Raw genomic sequence first — 24,622 nt, 5'->3', positions numbered from 1 at the left:
GCCTCCTCCCCCCCACAAAAAACTTCAACTACCCATCATGAGCAATTTGCCAGTGATTTCTCTAACAACTAGCCTCCATTAAGAGACATTCCCATGACCATTATCAGGCAATTTGCTTGACAAAAGGTATAGCTAGGCCAGTATTCATAACACTATCATTCGGATCACACTGTTTTATAAACCAGTCAATATTTGCAAGAAGTGTGACTCTTCTCCAGGGTCAGATCTATATTATTAAAATAAGAGTCCCAAATCACTCAGAAAACATCAGCTGTAATTCCAAACTACTCAAAGGTAATCTGTCCAGATTCATTAAGGAGAAACCCACTAGCAAGGCTCTGCTGAAGGCTTGCTGAGGTGCATTCCGCCATTACTTAGCCAACATGCTAGATACATGAGCAATTGCATTCATTTCCCAGAATGATACAAATGGCGGAGTTTTGTTCATTAGATGCTGCTGCTTTTGCGATTACTCCTGTCTATTTACAGAGTTCACATTTACAATAATAGCCTTGATTGCAAAGACGTCTAAAGGGGTTTACTTGTATCAGAATGAGATGACATATTAAATATTCAACAGTGCCAAGAACACTCAATGCTGCGCAAGAATGCTCAGAAGAGACACTAAGTACAACGGGGAATGTGGAAGCAAGATGTCCATCACATTTCTCAAAAAGCAAAAGGAAAGTTCAGTGTTGCACTAGCTTATTTACTACCCTTGAGATCAAGTTACCAAGAAGTTGTCCCTAGGTTAGGAAGGGAGCCAGCATAATATTTGGTTTCCCCAATGGTTGTGCGCTTACTTTCAAACACATTGTTTCAGCACAGTGTTGTACTTTGTTCTCAGTTTAAGGCTGGACTTTTAGCCAAAACATTTCTGGCATAAATAACTTGGCCTCAGAAGAAAAATAAAATATATTGTAACTAAGGCCCAGCAGAATTATTGGATATGCTCTGGGTCCCTTCTTCCCTTCTCTCCTTGACAAAAGCAAAAGTGGTGTTTTATTATCTGTGTGCCACTTAAAAACCAAACAAAAAACCAAACTAAATTACTTGACATTTAGTTACTGCAAACTCACAGGCACAATAAAACACTACTAACGGAGTCATCCTATACTCTGCTTACCCAAGGGTAGGGAGATATGGCTCCTCTGCAGAAGCAGAATGCGCATTGTATCTTGTACCTGCTCAGCCTGAGAGGAGAGTAAGACACAGCACATGCAAAATCCCCACACAGCATGAATAGGGCAACGTCACACAGTACCCCTTGAACCACCACCACCACCTACTAATCCAGAACTGTGCCAGTGGCAATGCCCTCGTGCTGTCAACACACAAATAACTCATAACAGTGGGGACCTGCCCCCAGCGCTCTGCATCACAACAATGGCACAGTGGCATAGGAAGCAACAGCTTGGTACTAGCAGTCGAGAGGCATCTCTCCATGCTAGGGGTTCAAATCTCCCTGTGCTCCTCACAAACACCGTTTTGGAAGCAGGAAGCTTGCAGAGAGCACACACAGCCCTCCTGGGGCAAGGCTCGAAACCCATCTCAGAAAGGAATCTTTTTACCAAGCAGTCACTGTGTGGTGCTGAATGCAACAAGACTAGGCATAGACCAGGCATCAGCAAGGTTTATCTTGCTTGGGCCAGATCGGTCCCGTGGAGATCCCTCCGTGGGCTGAATCGTGCACATGCCTGTGATTTTTGGCATCAGACGCGATTTCCAACGCCATAGAAGTGAGTCCCCGCGCCGCGCTGTGCTGGTTTAGCAGAGCGCCGAGTGGGCAGCTCAGTTCAGGGGCAGCTTGTGGGCCAGTCAAACAACCTCTGCAGGTCGCTTCCGGCCTTAGGTTGCTGACCCCTGGCATAGACACAAGCTTGCAGCACTAGCCTCCAGGAACTCACTTTATGGGGGGCACTAGGCAGGTGGAAGGAGTTACAGCCACACTAGGGGAAAGGGGCAACATAGCGCGCGCCCCTCATCTTTTCCATATCAATCCCTTCTCAAGTCTCTGGAGATATCCTTATCATGTACAGGACCCTGTGGGAGATTTTACACATCAGTATTCATGGGACAGAACAGTAATGAGGGGAGACATGAAACTACACTACTCATGCAGTCCACACTTGGCTTCAGAAGTTGTGTCATCCTGTTCTTCACACTCCTGCCAAATTATTACTGATGTTTTGGATAAGGGAACTTTTTTTAAAAAAAAAAGATATTTATTAAGATTTTCAAAATGTTACAAAACAAAAACAAAAAAGAAAAAAAAATACAAAAATAAAAATGGCTAAAAACAACTCAATCTTTCCATTACTTATTTTTCATTAGCTTATTTCTCGGACCTCCTCCCTTTTTTGTATTCCAGTTCAGTTTGTTGGTTCAGCAAATCCTTACCCTCTTTGTTTATCCTAATCTTTAATCTTAAAATATTGTAACGTTAAATTTTTACCTATTAATAATCCATTTTTCATATTCCCTTATAGTATTACAGCTGAAAACCACTTAATTTCTATCCAACATCATTCTAACATTCATTAATTTTACAATATTTCTGTAGATAGTCCTTAAATTTCTTCCAATCTTCTTCCACCGACTCTTCTCCCTGGTCTCGGGTTCTGCCAGTCATTTCCGCCAATTCCGTATAGTCCATCACCTTCATCTGCCATTCTTCCAGAGTGGGTAGATCTTGTGTCTTCCAATACTTTGCAATAAGTATTCTTGCTGCTGTTGCGGCATACATAAAAAAAGGTCCGTCCTTCTTTGGCACCAATTGACCGACTATGCCCAGGAGAAAGGCCTCTGGTTTCTTCAAGAAGGTATATTTAAATACCTTTTTCAATTCATTATATATCATCTCCCAGAAAGCCTTAATCCTTGGGCACGTCCACCAAAGGTGAAAGAATGTACCTTCAGTTTCTTTACATTTCCAACATTTGTTATCGGGCAAATGATAAATTTTTGCAAGCTTGACTGGGGTCATGTACCACCTGTATATCATTTTCATAATATTCTCTCTTAAGGCATTACATGCCGTAAACTTCAGACCTGTGGTCCATAACTGTTCCCAGTCAGCCATCACTATGTTATGTCCAACATCTTGTGCCCATTTGATCATAACAGATTTCACCGTTTCGTCCTGAGTATTCCATTTCAACAGCAAGTTATACATCTTTGACAAAATCTTAGTTTTGGGTTCTAACAGTTCTGTTTCTAATTTTGATTTTTCCACCTGGAAACCAATTTTCTTGTCCAAGTTATATGCCTCCATTATCTGATAATAATGAAGCCAGTCTCGCACTTTGTTTTTTAATTTCTCAAAACTCTGCAATTTCAGTCTATCGCCATCTTGTTCCAAAATTTCCCAATATTTCGGCCATTTGGCCTCCATATTGAGCTTTTTCAGAGCTTTCGCTTCCATCGGTGATAGCCACCTTGGAGTTTTATTTTCCAATAAATCCTTATATCTTATCCAAACATTAAACAATGCTTTCCTGACAATATGGTTTTTGAATGCTTTATGTGCTTTGACCTTATCATACCACAGATATGCATGCCATCCAAATACATTATTAAAACCTTCTAGGTCCAAAATGTCAGTGTTTTCAAGAAGCAGCCATTCTTTCAACCAGCAAAAAGCTGCTGATTCATAGTAAAGTTTAAAGTCTGGCAGGGCAAATCCACCCCTTTCCTTTGCATCAGTTAATATCTTAAATTTTATTCTGGGCTTCTTGCCCTGCCAGACAAATCTAGAGATGTCTCTCTGCCACTTCTTGAAGCAATCCATTTTGTCCACAATTTGCAATGTTTGAAACAAAAACAACATTCTAGGCAATACATTCATTTTTATCGCAGCAATACGACCCAGCAGTGAAAGCTTCAAATTTGACCAAATTTCTAAATCTTTTTTCACTTCAGCCCAGCATTTTTCATAGTTGTCTTTAAATAGGTTCCCATTTTTTGCTGTCATATTAATCCCCAGGTATTTCACTTTCTTAACCACTGTTAAACCTTTTTGCATTCTCATAAACGTTTATTTAAACCAGTTCATTATCCTCTGAATGTACAAAGCGGCTTTTTAAAAAATCTATACATGCAACACAAATTTAATGCTAAGCAGCACAACTGGTGCAATGTATTTCAAATTCAGCGTGGTTAAGCCAATAGTCTATCAAAGGACTACAAAAGTAATTATTAGACAAACAGTAAGAACAGGCTTTTGTTAACATGAAAAAGATATTGTGAACTCCCAAGAAACCAAGCATTGTCCTTAATTCAACACTGGCACAAAAGATGCCCTCCAAATTAGTTGTACTGCCACTTATTTATGTAATTCAATTTCAAGATGTATGTACTTTTTAAAAGAGGTCTGGTTAGGCTGACCTAAAAACAAACAAACAACAATTTCTCCATGCTATGTCATTCATGAAAACATTAAATAAATACACATTAAACAAAACTGGTTCCCAGCTGACATTTTCATCTTTGAACTCAGAACCAGAAAGCACTATCTGAATTCATCAAAGTTCTTATCAATCTAATGATTTCAGCAGGGCATTTGACAAGGTGCCCCATGATATTCTTGTAAAGAAGCTGGTAAAATGCGGTCTTGACTATGCTACCACTCAGTGGATTTGTAACTGGCTGACTGACCGAACCCAAAGGGTGCTCATCAATGGTTCCTCTTCATCCTGGAGAAGAGTGACTAGTGGGGTGCCACAGGGTTCTGTCTTGGGCCCGGTCTTATTCAACATCTTTATCAACGACTTGGATGATGGACTCAAGGGCATCCTGATCAAATTTGCAGATGACACCAAACTGGGAGGGGTGGCTAACACCCCAGAGGACAGGATCACACTTCAAAACGACCTTGACAGATTAGAGAACTGGGCCAAAACAAACAAGATGAATTTTAACAGGGAGAAATGTAAAGTATTGCACTTGGGCAAAAAAAATGAGAGGCACAAATACAAGATGGGTGACACCTGGCTTGAGAGCAGTACATGTGAAAAGGATCTAGGAGTCTTGGTTGACCATAAACTTGACATGAGCCAACAGTGTGATGCGGCAGCTAAAAAAGCCAATGCAATTCTGGGCTGCATCAATAGGAGTATAGCATCTAGATCAAGGGAAGTAATAGTGCCACTGTATTCTGCTCTGGTCAGACCTCACCTGGAGTACTGTGTCCAGTTCTGGGCACCACAGTTCAAGAAGGACACTGACAAACTGGAACGTGTCCAGAGGAGGGCAACCAAAATGGTCAAAGGCCTGGAAACGATGCCTTATGAGGAACGGCTAAGGGAGCTGGGCATGTTTAGCCTGGAGAAGAGGAGGTTAAGGGGTGATATGATAGCCATGTTCAAATATATAAAAGGATGTCACATAGAGGAGGGAGAAAGGTTGTTTTCTGCTGCTCCAGAGAAGCGGACACGGAGCAATGGATCCAAACTACAAGAAAGAAGATTCCACCTAAACATTAGGAAGAACTTCCTGACAGTAAGAGCTGTTCGACAGTGGAATTTGCTGCCAAGGAGTGTGGTGGAGTCTCCTTCTTTGGAGGTCTTTAAGCAGAGGCTTGACAACCATATGTCAGGAGTGCTCTGATGGTGTTTCCTGCTTGGCAGGGGGTTGGACTCGATGGCCCTTGTGGTCTCTTCCAACTCTATGATTCTATTCTATGATTCTAAGATGTTCCACACAATGAGTTTGCATGTCACACTAAGCCAAACGACAGCTTAGCATGAGCACACAAGTGTACAGGCTCCAGGGGACAAAACTGTGATCACTTTGCTCCTCCTTGGCTATTCTGGGGAATCACCAGGGAAACCCAGCCAGATGGGCGGGGTATAAATAAAATTATACACACACACACACACACACACATATATATATAATTATTATTATTATTATTATGCATTGTGCTGAACTAAGCTGTGCCTTGGCTTAGTGTTTCATTCGAACACAGGACTGTGATTTAAGCTCTCTCCAGACTAACCATGAGCCGTAAACAAGGTTTGATCCTACCAATGGATGTGGTTTGCTCAGGGGAGCTAAACCAGGAGCCTGGATTTGAATGACACCCAAGCCGAAACATGGCTTGGCTCAGCGCAGCAACAGAACAACCAGGGGGGAAGAAAGAGGCTGCTGTATCTTCTCCAGGAGCCCACACTAAGCTATGGTTTGGTTTAGCATGAAGGAAAAACCAGGACAATGTTGTTAGGTTTGTTCTGATTTGTTTTGTCTTGTTCTTTAAACATTCACTTTTACCATTCGTGTTTTTTATAATGTGGCAGCCTAGGAAATTTCTGAACAATTGCTATTTACTAATTTCTGCAGCAGATGTAGTTCTCATTTTTGTACATGAATAACTAAAAGTTGTGCTTAAAAACACAAACAACAAAAATGAAGCAAATCTTCCTTTGTGCGTAGCTACCAAATAGACTCTGCCTAGGCCAATTGTGCTCTGCTTGTCAATCTGACTTTTTGCTTTCTAAAGCGTAAATCATTTGTTTGCTGTGCTTTGCCTTCTTTCACAAGAAGGAAAACAAAGCAGCTCAACAATGCATTTATACTAACTGAAATAGCACAGCGTAACAAGAAGAATGAAACTTAAAAATTGTTAACTTTATTCTAGCCATCCATATCTATTGGTGGATACATCTTGCTAAGAAACTCTATTTACATCACAAAATGGCCAATTGTGTTCTTCCTCCACCCACCTTGAGCAGGAAGAAATATCAGCAACCGTCATAGAACTATTTCATATTGTGCTTGGTATGCAACTCCTTGAACTTAATGCTGAAAAGATTAAGAGCCTGGGTCACATCAATGTGCCCATGCAGGCCACCTGATAGCTTCTTTCTGATATTATCCAGATCTGGTTGTTGTAGGAAATTTTTAATATCACATGATAGGCAAAGCACTGACATCAAAGGGCAGACAAGCATATTTGGAGCAATGGATCAAATACTCCTCTCCATGGTGGAGCTCTGAAAAGCTGTTTCTGCAAATGTGAAGCTTTTTTCCTGTTGTAAGGTAAAGGTAAAGGGACCCCTGACCATTAGGTCCAGTCGTGACCAACTCTGGGGTTGCAGTGCTCATCTCACTTTATTGGCCGAGGGAGCCGGCGTACGGCTTCCGGGTCATGTGGCCAGCATGACTAAGCCACTTTTGGCGAACCAGAGCAGCGCACGGAAATGCCGTTTACCTTCCCACCAGAGCGGTACCTATTTATCTACTTGCACTTTGACATGCTTTCGAACTGCTAAGTTGGCAGGAGCAGGGACTGAGCAACGGGAGCTCACCCCGTTGCAGGGATTCAAACCGCTGATCTTCTGATGGGCAAGTCCTAGGCTCTGTGGTTTAACCCACAGCGCCACCCGCGTCCCTTTTCCTGTTGTACTTGACACCAATTGGCTCCTTCTCCCCCTTGTGATGTCACAAAGATCTACACTGTCTCTGAAGCTGTACTGAACTTTCAAATAAAAGTTTTCATTTTTCAGAGTAATATGGAAGATGATGAACATTTATTTAAATTATTGTTGCAAGGTTAAAAGACAATGCCATCTCTGGGCAGTAGACAAAACTAAAAGCACAATTCAATAAAGTAATGCCAACAAGCAATAACTGCAGATTAATCAACATGTTAGAACAATGAACAGCCTGGCTTTAAAACATGAAACCAAATGCCTTCAAGTCCTTTTCAATGATTAACAATGCTGGAGCTAGCCACACACGCCTTGTTCCACAAACTAGGGGCCACCAGTGAAAAGGTCCTCTCTCTAATGCTTACCAGTCTCATATCTTTACAGCAGGCTAACAAACAATGTCTCAAACACCGATCTTGGCACAAGCAGGTTTGTATGGATGAAGAGTGTTCCTCAAACAATCCAGCCCTGTACTATTTAGGACTTAAGAGTGGAAACCAGCACCTTCAACTGGGCTGAGAAACACTAGAACCAGTTCAAATGAATGCTGTTGGTGTTAGGATCTGACCAGCTAGTCTAAACAAATACTCACTCAACAAATATATTCTGTACCATCTAAAGTTTCTGAGTCAACTTCAAAAACAGCCCCATGTAGAATTGAGGACACTGCAGCAGCTTAGCCTAGTACACAGACACTTGAAGCAATGTCCCCTTTCTCTAGAGAGTTCAAGCAGTACTTCTTTTAAGATACATGACATGTCTAAAAGCAAGACTAGCTTAGTCTAGTGTTTGATTGGCAGATTTGCACCCCTGACATTTTCATCTGTGGAATCGGGTCCATCTTCACCCAAACTTCCTCCTCTTTCATTCTAACCCTTTAGCAATTCCATGGCATTTCAAGCTCCTATTACACACGTCTTGAATCCCACCCCACCCCCACTAATTACTCTCAAAATGTATGTTTTCTATTAATAGTCACTTTATATTGAATCTATTCAACATAAACAGAGTTGTTTTCCTGACAACTGTACTTTCAGTAGGCCTTGAACAGCTTCCTATCTAGAAAGGGTTTTGATATCTGATTGTCCTTCAGCAAAACTACAATAAGGAATAAGGACACGGAGAAAACAGAGCTAGAAGTACTAAGACTGGACAGTAGACTTCTATCATGTCAAAGTGCGAGATGCCTAAACAGATTGAGGAAGACACACGGGAAAAGCTTATAAAATCATAAATCATGCAGTGAAAGTAGACTGATTTTCCCACTGTCCCATAAAATCAGCACTTGTGTGATGGGACGATGAGCTGCTTGTGTGTAAAATCCTAGTCCCTCAGAGTTTGGTCAAGTTTGCAAACCTCTGTCTGTAACGGAGCCCCTTAAACATGGCTCCGTCAGTCGCTGGCAGATTCCGACAGTGGTTGCTTTCGGAATCGCTTCCAACATAAAAGCTCCTTAACGGAAACACGTCTTCTGGACTCTCTGCGTGACAGTTTCCGGCGAGGAGTGGGTGTCCCTACAGGAGGTCCTGAAACCTCCCCACTGTTTTCGCTGGAAGTGTCTCTGAGCCATCCCTCCAGCTCCCTTTCCCTCAGCCCAGCTCCTCTCCCCCTACTGGTTCCCTCTTCAGCTGCTGAGTCTCTCCCAACCTGTGTGAGCCCTTTCACTTCCCTTCCTTCCGATGGCAGTTCCCTGACATCCACCTCCCCTCCAGGGCCCCCTTCATCCCCTCTCGCCCCCTCCTCTACGGGCGGTGAGGAGGCAAAACCCCGGAATGAACTTCCTTCATCTTCCGATGTCCCGAACACTTCTCTCCACCTGTTGCGGTTCCTGGTCTCGAAGTACTCCTCCTCCTCAGAGTCCATCTCCCCTTCCCCTTCCGATTCCGAGAATCCTTCCAACTCCTCCTCCTCATCGGTGGTCCCAAAGTATTCCCTCCGGAACCTCTCCACAGGCTGAGGTTTCCTTGGGAACCTTTGATGGAACGTTTCTATCAATACCTCGTCATTGATATCTTCTGCCATTACCCAAGTGTTTTCTGACTCCGGTTCTCCTTCCCACGCTACCAAATACTCCACCTGATCCCCCTTCCATCTGGCGTCGAGGATTTCTGCCACATGGCTGCTGCATTCCCTTTCTTCTATGACCGGTCCCCGAGTGGCCATCCCTTCTCGTCCCCCCTCATACGGTGACAGTAACGACCTGTGAAATACTGGGTGCAGTTTCATGTGGTTGGGTAACCGGAGCCTGAAAGCCACTGGGTTGACCTGTTGAATGACCTCAAAGGGACCCAATCTCCTGGGTCTTAATTTCTTACAACCTCCTTTGAACGGCAACCCTTGGGTTGACAGCCACACCCTATCTCCCACCCTTATGGTTTCACCTTCCCTTCGGTTCTTGTCTGCCTGCCTCTTGTATTCTTCCTTCGCCCTTTCTAAGTTGAGTTGGAGCTGACGATGGATTGCTTCCATTTCTTCTACAAAATGCTCGGCTGCCGGGACACCCCATCTCTCCCCTTCTCTCGCTGGCATTGCTCACACCCTCTTACATACTCCCGTACATCTTCCCTCACCTTAGGCCACCAAAATTCCCTGGTGACCAACCACATGGTTTTGTGTTGTCCAAAATGCCCCGCCGTGGGGCTGTCGTGCAACTGCTTGAGTACCCTCCCCCTTAAGTCTCCTTCAGGGATATACAGTGCCCCTTTGTAATACAAAGCTCCATTTCTTTCCTCGAAACCCCCTGGTTCCTCTCCCTCACCCCTAAGACCTCTGAGCTTATTCTGGGCGTATTCATCATTCTCTGTTTCCTCTACCAGTTCTCTTTGTCCCACCAATGCCGCCCCACACACCCAGCGGTCCTCTGGAATGACATGTCTCTCTTCGGGTGCTCCCTCCTCCTCCAAATATTCAGGTTTGCGTGAGAGAGCGTCCGCCCTAATGTTCTCTGGGCCTGGCACGTAACAAATCTCAAAGTTAAATTTGGAGAACTCCTGGGCCCATCTCACTTGCCGTTGGTTGAGCACTCGTGCCGTCCTCCAATACTCTAGGTTCTTGTGGTCAGTGCACACTTGCACCTTATGTTGTGCGCCAATTAGCAGGTGCCTCCATCTCCGGAACGCCTCATGAATGGCTAGTAGTTCTCGGTCATACACCGTGTAGTTCCTCTCGGATTTGTTCAGCTTTCGCGAAAAAAAGGCACACGGTCTCCACTCTGACTCCTCCTTCCCTGGCTGCAGAAGCACCGCCCCAATCGCTCTGTCTGATGCGTCAGTTTCCACTCTCATCGGTTTTTGTAAATCCACATGCAGGAGTTGTTGTTCCGAGGCGAAGGCCCTTTTTAGTTCCTCAAATGCTCGCTCCGCCTCCTCAGTCCAAACGAACTTCTTCTTACTGCTGAGACAGTCCGTAATGGGCGCCGTCAGGTGGGCAAAGTTTCGGATGAACTTACGATAGAAGTTCCCAAATCCTAGGAACCTCTGCACATCCTTCCTTGTTTTGGGTGTTTTCCATTCCAGCACCGCCTGGACCTTGCCGGGATCCATGGCCAATCCCTTGTCTGACAGGCGATACCCCAGGAATTCCACCTCCTTGGTATGAAACTGACACTTCTCCAGTTTCACCCACAGCTGGTTGGCTTGCAGCCTGCTCAACACTTCTCTGACGTCTCTCACATGCTGCTCCTCATTCTCAGAATACACCAACACGTCGTCTAAGAAGGCCACACAATTCTTGTAAAGCAAAGGCCCCAGGACGTGGTTCATAAACGATTGAAAGCACGCGGAGCCTCCTTGTAGGCCGAAGGGCATAACTAAATATTCAAATGCCCCCAAAGGGGTGAACATGGTGGTTTTCCATTCATCCCCCTTCCTTATTCGTATCAGGTTGTACGCCCCCCTTAGGTCCAGTTTAGTAAAAATCTTTCCCTTCCTGACCCTTGTCAAAATGTCGTCAATCCTGGGCATAGGGAAAGCCACTGGTTCTGACACTGCATTTAAGGCCCTGAAGTCACACACAAGCCTCGGCTTGTTCGTGTTTTTTTTATCCACAAAAAACACTGGGCTGCCCCCCACCGCCCTGGACTCTCTGATGAACCCTCTCTTCAGGTTCTTGTCAATGAACTCTCTTAGCTCCTGCATCTCTCTGTCTGACATGGCGTACAGCTTGCCTACAGGGAGCTGTGCCCCAGGGAGTAAATTGATTTGACAGTCAAAGGGTCTATGCGGGGGTAATTGGTCAGCTTCCCTTTCGCTGAAGACGTCGCGGAGATCTGCGTATTGTCGTGGTACCTTCACGTTCTCCGTTACTTCAGTCCCTGCTAGGGTGGCTTGGGCCCCTGCCAAACCCTTTCCCTCTTTGCAGTGTTCTAAGCAATGTGCTGAACCAAAAGAAACCACTCTCTGATGCCAGCCCACCAGCGGATCATGTAACGCTAGCCAGCTCATCCCCAATATAATGGGAGCTCCTCCCAAGGTGGCCACATTAAACGCTATCAGTTCGGTGTGCCTTGCCACCTTCATTATCATTGGGACGGTCTGCAAGCTGACTTCTCCTCCCAACAGCTCCCTGCCATCGATCGTGGTCACCTGCAGGGGGTTGCTTAAAGGGATCGTCTGTATCTGGTGTTCAGCTGCAAACTCTTTGCTCATGAAATTGCAGGAGCTGCCTGAGTCCAACAGCGCCTTTATCTTTAGAGGGTGTCCGTTTGGCAGCTCTAGCGCCACTTCTATCACTAGGGCGGGTTTAGGAGGTTCTGGCGTGGGCACTTTCACTGCTCTTTGGCCTGACTGCTGTGCCCCGACGGTGGCAGCCAGGCGTTGGCTTTTACTTGCTTCGGTATTTCTTCCTCTCTTCCCTCCACAGCTCCTACCATCCCTTGCCATTCCTTCCTCTGGGGGCAGACTCTGGCAAAGTGACCTGGCTGTTGGCAGAGATAGCATTTCCGGGCGCCTTTTCCCTCCTTCTTTCCCCCCTCACTGGGCTTTGAAACTGCGCGCGCGCGCGCTGTTCCGATTTCCATCGGCTCTGCCGGCGGGAAAGTTGGCTCTGGAATGTCTGGAATGCGGAACTCCTTCCAACGTTCCCCCTTCCCTTCCCGCCTCTCCAATGCTCTCGCCTCCTGGCGCGCTCCTATGGTCAGCGCTGATTTGGTCAGCTGGTCCATAGACTCCGCCCTGGGCGCCCGGGAAAGTTCGTCTTTCACAGCCGAAGAAAGCCCTTCTTCAAAAAGCATTTGAATGGGTTCCGCCGATAGATCCCACCCCAATTTATGGATCAACATGGTGAATTCAGTCCAGTACTCACGGACAGATCGGCTCCCCTGTTTGCAAGCCATTAACTGTCTGCGGACCACTCCCTGTTCAATATCGCTGGAAAACATCAGATCCATGGCGCGAAAGAACTTCATCGTGTCCTTTAGGACGTCACTATTCGCTGCCATCAGGGGTCTAACCCAGTCTCTCGCCCCCTTTTCAAGATGCCCAATCACGAAAGCCACTCTTGATTCCTCGTCAGGGAATTCATCAAACTGCAGATTGAGGGCATATTGCATCTCTGTCCGAAAGCCATGATAGTCTTTGGGCTCCCCCCCAAACTTCTGCACCAATCCTGGTACCTTTCTGACGAGCTGGGTGTCTTTCCCCTTTTTGTCTGCATCCTGAGCCCTCCTCTCCTCAAGCCTCGCCGTCTGCAGCGCTAGCTGGACCTCCAACACCCGGTACCTTTCTTCCAGGCTTGGACCCGCTCCAGCTCCTGCTTCTCCGGTTCCGGCTGGGTTGCTCATGATGCCTTCTCCTGCACAAGCTGCTCACGAAGACTGTCGGAATGCTGTGATGGGACGATGAGCTGCTTGTGTGTAAAATCCTAGTCCCTCAGAGTTTGGTCAAGTTTGCAAACCTCTGTCTGTAACGGAGCCCCTTAAACATGGCTCCGTCAGTCGCTGGCAGATTCCGACAGTGGTTGCTTTCGGAATCGCTTCCAACATAAAAGCTCCTTAACGGAAACACGTCTTCTGGACTCTCTGCGTGACAGTTTCCGGCGAGGAGTGGGTGTCCCTACAGGAGGTCCTGAAACCTCCCCACTGTTTTCGCTGGAAGTGTCTCTGAGCCATCCCTCCAGCTCCCTTTCCCTCAGCCCAGCTCCTCTCCCCCTACTGGTTCCCTCTTCAGCTGCTGAGTCTCTCCCAACCTGTGTGAGCCCTTTCACTTCCCTTCCTTCCGATGGCAGTTCCCTGACAACTTGGGATCAGCCAATTAAATTAATTAGCAGTAGAAGATTCAGGACACCCAAGGCATAATTAACTTACGGAATTCACTGCCACAATATGTGTTCATTACCACATGAATTCTGGTGTTGGCCAATGTGGTAGAAGGCGTTAAAGGGGAATAAAGAAACTATGACAATAAAATTAAAGCGATCCCATCTTCTGATAAAGCACAGCCTGTTTTGCATATAGATAACTGGGGATATGACTGGAGACAGGGTAACAGAAATGAAAGCACAACAGGATAAATATTGTACAGTGGTACCTCGGGTTACATACGCTTCAGGTTACATACGCTTCAGGTTACAGACTCCGCTAACCCAGAAATATTACCTTGGGTTAAGTACTTTGCTTCAGGATGAGAACAGAAATCGTGCAGCAGTGGTGCAACAGCAGCAGGAGGCCCCATTAGCTAAAGTGGTGCTTCAGGTTAAGAACAGTTTCAGGTTAAGAATGCATCTCCGGAATGAATTAAGTACTTAACCCAAGGTACCACTGTTTAACTTATTTGGTTCTTTGGTTAGGTATGTGACTTGACTTGCCCCGCATCGCTCTGAGCCACTTTAACCTTCACAGCAAAAAAATTACAAATGTTCAGAACCAGCAAAATGTATTATAATGCTTAGTAATTTCCAAAGAGCAATACTGGATTTCATTGCTTAGAGTTGATCACATCAACGGTGCTGTCAATGTTTTTAAGAAACAGTTTGCCGTTCTGATCCTTGACAAGGTACCTTTTAGAGGATTACAAGAAATATATTCCATCTTAGCTAGGTTTCTCTTCTCTTTTTTAAAAAGTCAATATTTTCACCAGTTGCAGATAGCACTTAATTTTTATTTATTTTTTGTTCTTGTAACAGAAACTTAAAATGAAAGTAGCATGATTGACAAGTACCTCACAGGCAACCCTGGCAACACTTAATTCGACTCCCTCTCCTTTGGCTCCTTAAGCAAAATTCCTCCGCAACTGTTTGTCTTCACAGTAACTCCCACAAAGCTCATTACTGCCAGCCTTAGTCTATCCCTCATGTTGTGCATTTATCTCTGGGGTGCATTATCAACATGTGGCACATGTCCTTGACATGCACAGAAGAGCCTGCACCCCAGGACAGCAGCACGCATGACAATAGTGTTGACTCTCAGTCCATTATGGTTGCTGGGATGTAACCGAGAAATCTAATAACTGTGACAGTGGGCCTTTGGGTTCTGGCTTGCCTTTTCCAGACAGTGAAGCTGCACAGACACTAATGAAAGGTTAAATGAATAGGAATAGCTGACAAGAGGTACAATGAAGAAGGGGCTTGGTAATCTACAGACACTGAGCAGAGATCTTTGGCTCAAGCAGAGAAAGGACAGCACATCAGCAAGTCACAATATTTAAAACAGCTTGCTATACACAGAGGCTTTTGTGTCTGGGTACATGTCTGGCTCTGGAAGGAAAAAAGACCCTGAAAAGGAATTCCAGCATGGGGCACTTCGGCAAATGTAAGGTCACAAAGAGGGAAAAATGTTTTCTGTGTGCTGCTACATCTTTGTACAGAACATTAAAAAGCAGCTATTAAAAAGACACATGAATCACAACTTTTAAGGACAATGAGGCCTGCCTGGCAATTACAGCTGCCTTTCAGAGGAATCCCAACCGATAGTGGAAATGGGTGTTAATGCTGCATATGTATTTCTTTAAGAACCAGAGTCATTCATAATCCACGCATCACTTTGCCTGCATTTCTTCTTCCTAGAGCTATCAACTTCATTAGCATGAATGTGCAGTATCTGAAAAGGCAAAGGGTTGAAAGATGTAGCTGAAAAGACAACAAGGTTTTACAACTCTTTAAGTCACCTTTTGACTTGAAACAATTACATTTTTTACCCAGCACATTTGGGTACTTGATATCTCCTACTCGTTTGCTGATGTGATAATTATGTTCACAAAACATACCAAAATGCCATAGGTTTTTTCCCCCTCCAAATGAAGGCAAGGGTAGAAGGACAAATAAAGCTGTTAGGCACAATGGGGAAATATTTTAAACAAACACATACCTATTAAAGAACAGCAGTCAAGAGTGAGCTAAAGGAGGGGGTGGGAGATGCATCTCCCCAGAACAGAAAGTAACCTGATCACAATATTGTGCTTGACATAACCTTAAGCATCTTTACTCAGAAGTATGTTTCAATGACTTCAATAAGGTTTACTCCAATAATATTTAGTGCATGCAAGGCTGCAATTGTGCAACCCAGTCTTCTACCTGTTTAGTCAGAAGCCCCGCCAGGTTCAGGAAGCCTTAATCTTAGCTAAGTGCACACCCAGGATTACAGCCCAAGGCTGTGCTCATATTCAATGGGGTAAGCCCCATTGAAATCTAAGAAACATTTCTGAGTGAGCGTGCAGAGGATGAACAGTATATTTTTTTTTAAGCTTTAACACCCTGATTCTAAATAAATTTGCTTTAGGTAAATCCTATATATTTCAGTGGACTTGCTCCTATTTAAACATGACAGAGTTCACTTAAACCCACAGTCTCAATCATACCCTTAGTGTGGTTTTTTTTACAATGCACTAACTTTAAATGTACGTGTATCACAGTACATTGTATTTAAAACAGTGAAAGATACTTCCTAGGCTAGAGCTCTGTGCCTATTTTTTATATACATGGGACTCCCCTGCAATGGAAGTGTCAGCTGAGCTTTGCATCAGTGAAACTGCCCCATACACAGACTGCAAGTAAATGGTATATATAAGATTGAGTGCAGGTTCACTCCATTAAATAGCTATCTATACTGTATGCTCCCCTTTGCACACAAACCACCCCCATGGCAACCTCCTGCATATTCCCCCTCTCACACATTGCAACTGCTAAGCTCCCTTGTCACCTTTCACCCAATTATGAAGCCACCATCTCCTGCAGATCCTGCTGTCATCTTCACCCACATTCCCATGCCTTCTGCTCCTCCATTTTGCAACACACACAATAACATATGTACAGTATCTTTAAGATAAAGATAATAGTAAGCAGCGGGAGGAGGAAGAGAGGGGGACAGAAGGTGAAGAAAGAGCTGTGAGGGGAGGTGAGCCCTTTCTCCATCCTCTGGACCCGCTGAGGAACCCAACAAATCTGCTGTACCTGAAACTGGGTTTGAAGGGTGCAACTTTAATGCAACCTAGCTGTGGGCAGCCTGAGAAATGACCATCTACCTGCCCATAAGAAGCAAGTCTAGAGTGATGTCCGCTGTTTCCAGGATCTCTTCTTATGTGAGACTTTTGTGGGTGAGCTGAGAGTTTGTTTGGATCCACAGGTTGAGAGGGAGGAAGTAAACTAAATTGGTATACATGTAACTTTGTAATTAATGTATCATCTTTATATGCAACTGTGTGTTTTTGCAACATTGTGAGCCCCGTACCAAACAACAAAAAGCCCATTGCAACTAAGTCTGGAAATGTATCTGTGGACTGTATAGTATAATAACTGTATAATAACTGTATACATTTCCAGACTTAGTTGGTTTAGGCTTGACTAGTCCCACTCCATGGCTTTCAATGGGACTTAAGATATGTACACATTAGTGGTGAAAAATCAATGAGGTCCTTTATCCCAGCTGCATTCCAAGTTGCATTTCTACATTGCTACATGCACAAGACGGGGCGGGGAGAGATGTCTTCACCCAATGCAACATTACCTAATTGTCTCCTCATGCCTGCACCCCCCCCCCAAAAAAATCCTTCTATTCCATGAAGCTGTCATCTGTTCAGGTGCAACGACTGTCTCAGATGTGCACACAAATCACTGAAATCACATGTCAAATCAGATGGAAGCTATTTTCATAGAATCATAGAACCGTAGATTTGGAGGGGACCCCAAGGGCTATCTAGTCCAACCCTCTGCAATCACAAGAATCTCAGCTAAAGCATCAAAGGGGGAACACATCAAACAGCAGCATTTCTCGATAACTTACAGGATGCATATGAACTGTGGCCAACATCATGTGAATCGGGAACATCATATGTATCTGGCTTCAAACACCAGCACATTGGAGCTGGAGTAAACATCACTGTGTTCACAGCCCTTGTCATGACCAGCTTATGCTGGAATACAGCATATTTCTCTAAAATGGACTAAGTAACAATAATACCAAAGGGTGCCTGTTACTTCCTCATCTATACCTACTCTAGATGTCTTACATAACAATGGTATTACCACAGAAATTTCTTAAGAAAAGGACATTACTTTGATTTCAGTAAGACTTTTGATTTCAAGAACGGTAATTAGTTATTTCAAGCTTCACTCTTATACACACTAACCTGGGAGCAGTGTTAGAAACTGAGATATGAAAGCTAGTAGCTAAATGGCACCATAAACTTAGGTTATGGGTGCATCAATGGAATGTCTAGGCGTGCCTTTTTATAACAAGAATACAGTGCTGAAAATGAATGAACTGCAGCTAAAATATTATGTTCATTTTTCACATGGTCTAGTCCTTCCCCTGCCCACCCCCCTAATGTTCTTAAGAGAGTCTCTTCTCCAGTCTTCAGAGAGTAGCTGGAAGTGGGGAGGCAGAAAAAGGTCCACTCTGCAGGTTTAATCTGAAATCTTAGGCACAGGACTGCGCCCAGAGCTCGGAAATTGCTCAAGCTAATGAAATTCCCTGTCACAGAAATGCACCTAGAACAATGGGAGACTGGAACACTGCCTTGCAGTAAGCCCTATTAAAGGTAATGGGAGCTACTTTTGAGGAGACAGGTAAAGCACTGCATTGTAAGCCTATTTTTAAGATATCAAACTTCTCCCGTACATAATAAGTTTCAAAGGTGCCTGGGTATGTACTATATGAATAAAAAGGACTTGACTGGGGAAGTCAAGGGGAGGAACTCCTCTGAAAATCAAAACCACATGCTGTCACTGAAATCAATATTTTGCATATATAGAGACATTATATGTGTGTACACACACACACACACCATACAGTCATCCAGAAAACAGGAGCTGTTGGGAACATTTGATTCATCAGGAGAAATACAGTACTTAGACTCGAGGCACTGACAACTAAATCAGGATTCTGCTTCTTCTAGTTCTCCACAAAGGACTTTAACCAATAATCTTCTACAGATATTTCAGATATTATTTTATAAACATGCACAGAGGGGGAGAAAGAAATGAGGCACTGCTTCCCCTAGATAGAAGCTAAGTGTTCTTGATTTTAACTCAGCAACTTTTTCAGTGCCAAAGCTTAAAGAGATGTGGGGGATAAATGGGAACATCTGGTATAGCACATAAAAGGTAAATATTACTTATTGTCCATTAAAAAAAGAACTCTCGCCTAAACATTTTCAATTCACACTTGACTTAGAACCCTTGTACCTTGAAACCTTAGATGGTGCAATTCTTGTACATTTTGTAGGAAATGATTGTCTACTTTTCAAGAATTAAGGCTGCTATGCTAACGCTAACTTAACTTGGAAATAAGTTCAACTGATATAAAAAGAAGAACATACGCCTGCAAATAAATGTGTTGAGGACCAGGATGTACATGTAAGAAAAACAGAGAACATATGAATAACTCACATATTAGGAATCATTTGATAGCTCAAAGTGTCCCCCCCCCCCTTTTTCTTTTAACAGAAGACTGGAAATGCCAATAGTAATTTTCTCACTCTGTTTTCACTAAAATAATATTTACACAGAGTATGTGTAATGACTTTTTTCCCTTGTTTAATCCCCTATGTATCTGAGTACTGGATACAATGGAATTACAATTATTTAGCAGGCTATAAATAATGTATCTGGCATGCGCAATTGATATTTAGCATGTCTTACTAGAACTATAAAAGGCTCATTATAGATCAGCAAATCATTTCTAACAAGCAAGTTCAGCTGTGAAATACCGAATGAAACCTTTACTGTACATTGCTGATATGCTTGTGTGTGTGTGTGTGTGTGTGTGTGTGTGTTAATGGATATATATTTAATTTAATACAGTGAGGAACATACCACCCAGAATAATTTTTTAAAAAATGCCAAGACACAAACAAACTTCATAACTGCACCACGTCGATGACTGATTTAATAATTTAATTTAATTTAATAAATTGAAATAACAGGAGAATACCCTGCCTATGAAAGAGGGCTGAGTGTCCAGTTTCGTCGTTCCTGAACAGCTGTATTCGCCAGCTTAAGTTGCTCAGCTAATTCCTGGCTTGCAAGGACTAACGTGGAAGCCAAATAAAAAGAAGGAAAGAAATTCACACACACACAAAAAAGATCAATTTGCTATGAAAGATCAAATGAGAAAACTGTGGGGACAGCACCAGGTCAGAGTGTAGAGAACTATGCAGTCCTGTTCTTCATTAACTTGAAACCTCTTGGGATGCCACACACTACCTGTCCCTGAGCTTATTGAAACGCCTAACGCTAACCCCTGTCTCTGCGCCACTCTTCTGGGCCCCAAGTGAATCATATCCTGCCGCTGACAAGTTTAGCTGGGGGACCACAGATGAAACATGAAAAGTGCTTTTCTCTTTCTCCCCCGCCCCCACCTCCCTTCTCTAAATCAGGCAGTTTTCTGGGCAGTGGTGGTGGGGAAAGACGACACAGCGTTGACTCAGTGACATGGCGAGATGAAACAAGAGGTCCTGGCCACTCTTGGAGCTTTGCAGATAAAAGTAATCAAATGACACTCCTGGAATGCAAATTGGCATTCTTGGACTGCAGCAATTGCGCAACCCATGAAACATCCTTGACAGCAAAGCAAGATTAGGACAAAATGTTATGTAAAAGCACTGAACGAAAAAAGGGAAAGGGGGGAAAGGGGGGCGGGAAGAAGCTTGCTTGGAAATTCAAACAAATCACATTTACACACCATAACATTGCAGGAGTCAAGTCTGCTCCTCAGCTCCATTCTTTTTACTGCTTTGTTTCATGTAAATGCATAACCCAGTGTGTCAAAGAGACACACACAGAGAGAGATCCTGATCTCTGTACACTTGTAAGAATGGAAAACATTCGGAGCAGTGGAAATAAACATGTGTGCCTGCTACATTTCTTGCAATATAAATATTTTTAAAGTTAACTATTTTCCAAAACATTTCTAAATAGATCTTTGCTACATCAAAACTAGTGCTGGGTATATGGACCAGTGCAAGAACATGGATTATATTTAGCTCATTGGGAATTAATAATACTTAATACCCAGTCACCGTACGTAGGCAGCTTCTAGGCCAGGTCGAATGAAATCTCCTTAATGTACAACCTGAAAAGTATTTTATTACCCCTAGAATTTTTTTAAAAAAACTTCCTAAAACTGGAAAAGCTTTTATGCAAACACACAAGTCAGAAGTTAGGACTTCTGACACTGTAAGTGTGCATATCCCCTTATTTACATTTCAGGCTGAAGCTTCCTGAAATTTTTAAGGACAAGAGATGTTCTATGCTTTCTTGCAATGACTTGATATTCTTCAGAAGATCTGCTGATCAGGCAGACTTATTAAATATTACTGGATGAATGAACTTATTAAAATGCAAGCGCTCCCCATCCCCATTTTTAAATGGTAAAAAAAAAAAGTCTCATTAATTACTGTTTTTAAAAAAGTAATTACTGCCCATGGAAGATAAGCAATGATACACATGGTATGTTAAAAAAAAAATACAAAAGGGCGATAAAAATAAAATAAATGCTCACTTCTGTATTATAAGATTTCATTTGCCATGTCAGGAAACGTGTGAAGGATTTGAGAAGAGGTCTTGCACTTCAAGTCATTTCTACTGGTGGCACAATCTCTCCCCCCCCTGCAAAATACACTTTAATGCTGGATCTACTTAGATTATTACGTGATGTCCTTTGTGCATCAATTTTACAACAGCTTGACTCTAGGGTAAATGAGAAGCACCATAAACTGCAGTCTGCTTTCAAAACCACTTTAATTTCTGTCAGTGCTGCGGTTACCACAGTCCTGAGCGCATGATGCGCCACTTTTACCCACCCACCTCCCCTCTTTAGGGTTGCCTTCATTTGACAGTCACATCTCCTACACTCCAAGAGGGGCTTTGATCACTGGAACAAGACATGCCACTCTACGGGGAAGGGGTGGCGGCGAGGAAATAGTATTATCCCTAAACGCATTCTAATTACAGACGCAGAACGCAAGAGCATCCCTTTCCCCAAGTGGGGCTTATGACAGCAACGCGCAGGGGTTAAAGTACACTTAAAATGCAAGGCAGCGAGCCCGGGGAAGAATCCATCCCCACTCATCCCTAGACTAGAAGACCACCGAATTTCTTCGTTCGCTGAGCCGGTTGGGTCTTTTGAAAGTGCTAGCAGAAATTAATGCAAACAGTTTCCCTCTCTACCTCTTCAAAACATGCCAGTTCTTTAATAAAATGTCCACATCAAAAACAGCCCAGGGAAAAAAAGGCTTCAGAAAGGTAGGTCTCCTGGGTTTATTTTAACTTGTGTAACACCTTCAAGGGGGGGAAGGTGAAGATTTTAATGATGATGATGATGGTGGTGATGATAAGCGTTTTGCAAATTCCTAAGAGCACCTGACGTCTTGCTTTCTCTACCTCTGCCTTCTTGAATCACTTTCGTTTCCTGCTTTCTATGGGGCTCGCTTCCGATGTGCAGCGGCTGGCAATCTCTCCGCAGACCCCTTTCCTAGAAGGCTAATAATAATAATGGCCCTCCACGAAGCGCCTGCCCGTCTGCCTGCCTGAGATCTGCCTTCTCGTCGGCCGCCCGCCCGCAGCACGAGCCTTCCTGCCCGGGACAAGTTCTGCTAACGAACCGCGCCGCCTGCAGAGGTGAAAACTGCCAAGCACATGACCGAAAAGTCGCGCGCGGGACCGGCGGCTTTGCACTTCTGGCCTGGGAGCCCGAGGCGCTGGAGATCGTAGAATACACTCTCTCTCTCTCTCCCACTCGCACAGAGCTCGCAGCCCACGTCCCTTGCCCCCCCCCTCCCGCCGATCGGCGACCCCCGATCTCTCCACTGGTGCACGCAGCCCTCCCTTGCAGGCTGCCCTTCGCCAGCGCCGCGTACCCAACACACACCTCGAGCGAGGAGGGGAGAGGGGGGGGATCTCATTCCTTAGCCCCTCCCGCTCTTTTCCCTCACCTTGGATGCCAGGAGCAGAAGGGGAAAGAGCTCCCATCCCATTCTCTCTCTCCCTCCCTCCCTGAAGGGAAGATGGTGGGGAGGGGGGGGGGAGAGAGAGAGAGAGAGAGAGAGACAGAAACCACCCAACTTCAGGCCAACTTTCCAATCCGGACCCTGCTCTGCGCTTCGCCGCCTTCGCGCCCCCCCCCCCCCCCGTCCCCGCTTGTTTGTTTCGAAGGTTTTTGAGGAAACACGCTTCCTCACAGGCGGGGCTGTTTGCATTACGGCACGCTTCAAAAGGCGCGCGCGCACACACACGCACCCGCCACCCAAAAAAAAAAAAAAAAAACCCCCACACCACACAACTTTTTTTTTTTTTTAAAGGAAATGTTGGAAAAACTTCTTACCATTTCGGCATGCTGCTTGTCAGGGGCACCCCCCGGCTCTGGAAGTCCTCGCGGCGGCGGCGGCGGCGGCGGCGGCACCGGCCTTTCCTTCCTTCCTTCCTTCTCCCCCCTCACCTTCCTCACACAAATTCCGCCCCCCCCCTTTCCCCCTCAGCAACACCAACAAGAAATCTCCGCAGCCCTCCAGGTGATTTCCAGACACGCGCGCGTGAGGAAAAGTCTCTCAGCCCCCCCCCCCAAGAAATGTTCGGTGGGGGGCGAGAAGGGGGGGAATAAAAGGTTTGCTGAGGGGTCAAGAGGCGAGGAATGGGAGTCTGGTGCTGCCACAGGTTGGGGAGAAGGAGGGGGGAGGCTGTCCCCAATCTGAAAACACGGCGGCGGAGGCGCTTCCCTCCTCTTCCCTCCTCCTCCTTCGCCGTCCCCTCCCGCCGCTACTGTACCTCAGAGCAGCTTGTTATTGGTCCTGGGGAAGGCAGAGAGGAGGTGGGGAGGGGAAACGGGACACTTTTCTCTCCCCCCCCCCTTTCCTTGGGCAAAGCCAGGAGACCCAAGGAGAGGCCGCCTGCGCCCAGCTGTCAAGGAAAAGTGAGGGGAAAGCAAGCCGCCTAAAGCGAGACCCGGGAAAACTTTTATTCTGAGGAGAGCGCGCTCGCCCGGGACTCCCCTCGCCCTCCTCGGCGTGTGTGTGTGTCTGTCTGAGGCGCTTTCTCTCTCTTTGCGCGCTCTTGACGCCCCTTCCGGGCCGGTTCCTCCTCACGAGCGAGCGGCGCAGCAGGCGCACGCTCTCCCGCCGCCGCCACAGCCGCTGCTCCTGCCTCCGCTTCTCGTCTTCCTTATCAGCTCAAGGCGTCCAGGCGCCGCTGGAGAGAAAGACGGAGCGAAAGGGAAGGAGGAGGGAGAAATGGAGGAGCCCGCCGCTGCCGCCGCCGCCGGGAGAAGCGGGAGCTGCTCCCCAAAGAGGAGAGCGAACTTGGGCCGCTCCTGAGGGGAGGTTTTTTTCCTCCCTCTCCCGTCGCGCGCAACGCCCGCCTTGCCCAGCTCACTTGTGGCCCCACTTCGCAGCTTCTCCCTTTACCTCACGGGCTGCGGTGCTTTGACCGCCCAAGCGCAGCCCTCGGGGATTTGTTTCTAACTGCCCACCGCCCTGCCTAAGTTGCGCGGGTACCCTGCGCAGCGCCGAGCCCGTCGGGGTTGTAAGTTTTTGCGCGCGGCTGGTCGCTTTGCTGGGCTAACGAGGCGAAGAGTCGCCACTGTGAGGCGGCGGCGGCGGCGGCGGCGGCGGCTCTGGAGACCCGGAGAGCAGCCCGCCCGCCCGCGTCGGAGACACTGCGAAAAGGCGCTGGTTCGCCGCCTCAGTCCCAACACGTACAAAGGCGCCACAGACCAGGGCCTCTCCAAGTTGCGCATTACTGCTATTCCTTATCGTTATTTCATAATTTTT

General features: G+C 45.5%; 1 protein-coding gene across 3 annotated transcripts in view; it reads right to left on the bottom strand.

Moving 5' to 3' along the window:
- Window positions 1-23,845, bottom strand: part of BNC2 (basonuclin zinc finger protein 2) — a 411,204-nt gene extending 387,359 nt beyond the window's left edge. Inside the window, exons 1-2 of one of the 3 annotated variants that reach the window (XM_080987730.1) lie at window positions 23,182-23,309; window positions 17,482-17,566 (exon numbers count right to left, since the gene is read on the bottom strand). Coding sequence is in view for 2 of the 3 variants with exons in the window: in XM_080987732.1 (XP_080843858.1) it covers window positions 23,182-23,184 (3 nt within the window). In the remaining variant the exon portion in view is untranslated. Of the gene's footprint in view, window positions 1-17,481; window positions 17,567-23,181 lie in introns of all 3 variants that reach the window. The other 2 variants (XM_080987732.1, XM_080987728.1) reach the window with 2 other exon arrangements.
- Between the last annotated feature and the right edge of the window lie 777 nt (window positions 23,846-24,622).

Source organism: Podarcis pityusensis, assembly GCF_964106645.2.
Source record: "Podarcis pityusensis genome assembly, chromosome: 17".
NCBI lineage: Eukaryota > Metazoa > Chordata > Lepidosauria > Squamata > Lacertidae > Podarcis > Podarcis pityusensis.
Note: the sequence above shows the minus strand (reverse complement) of the source record. Positions and strands in the feature narration are given on the sequence as shown.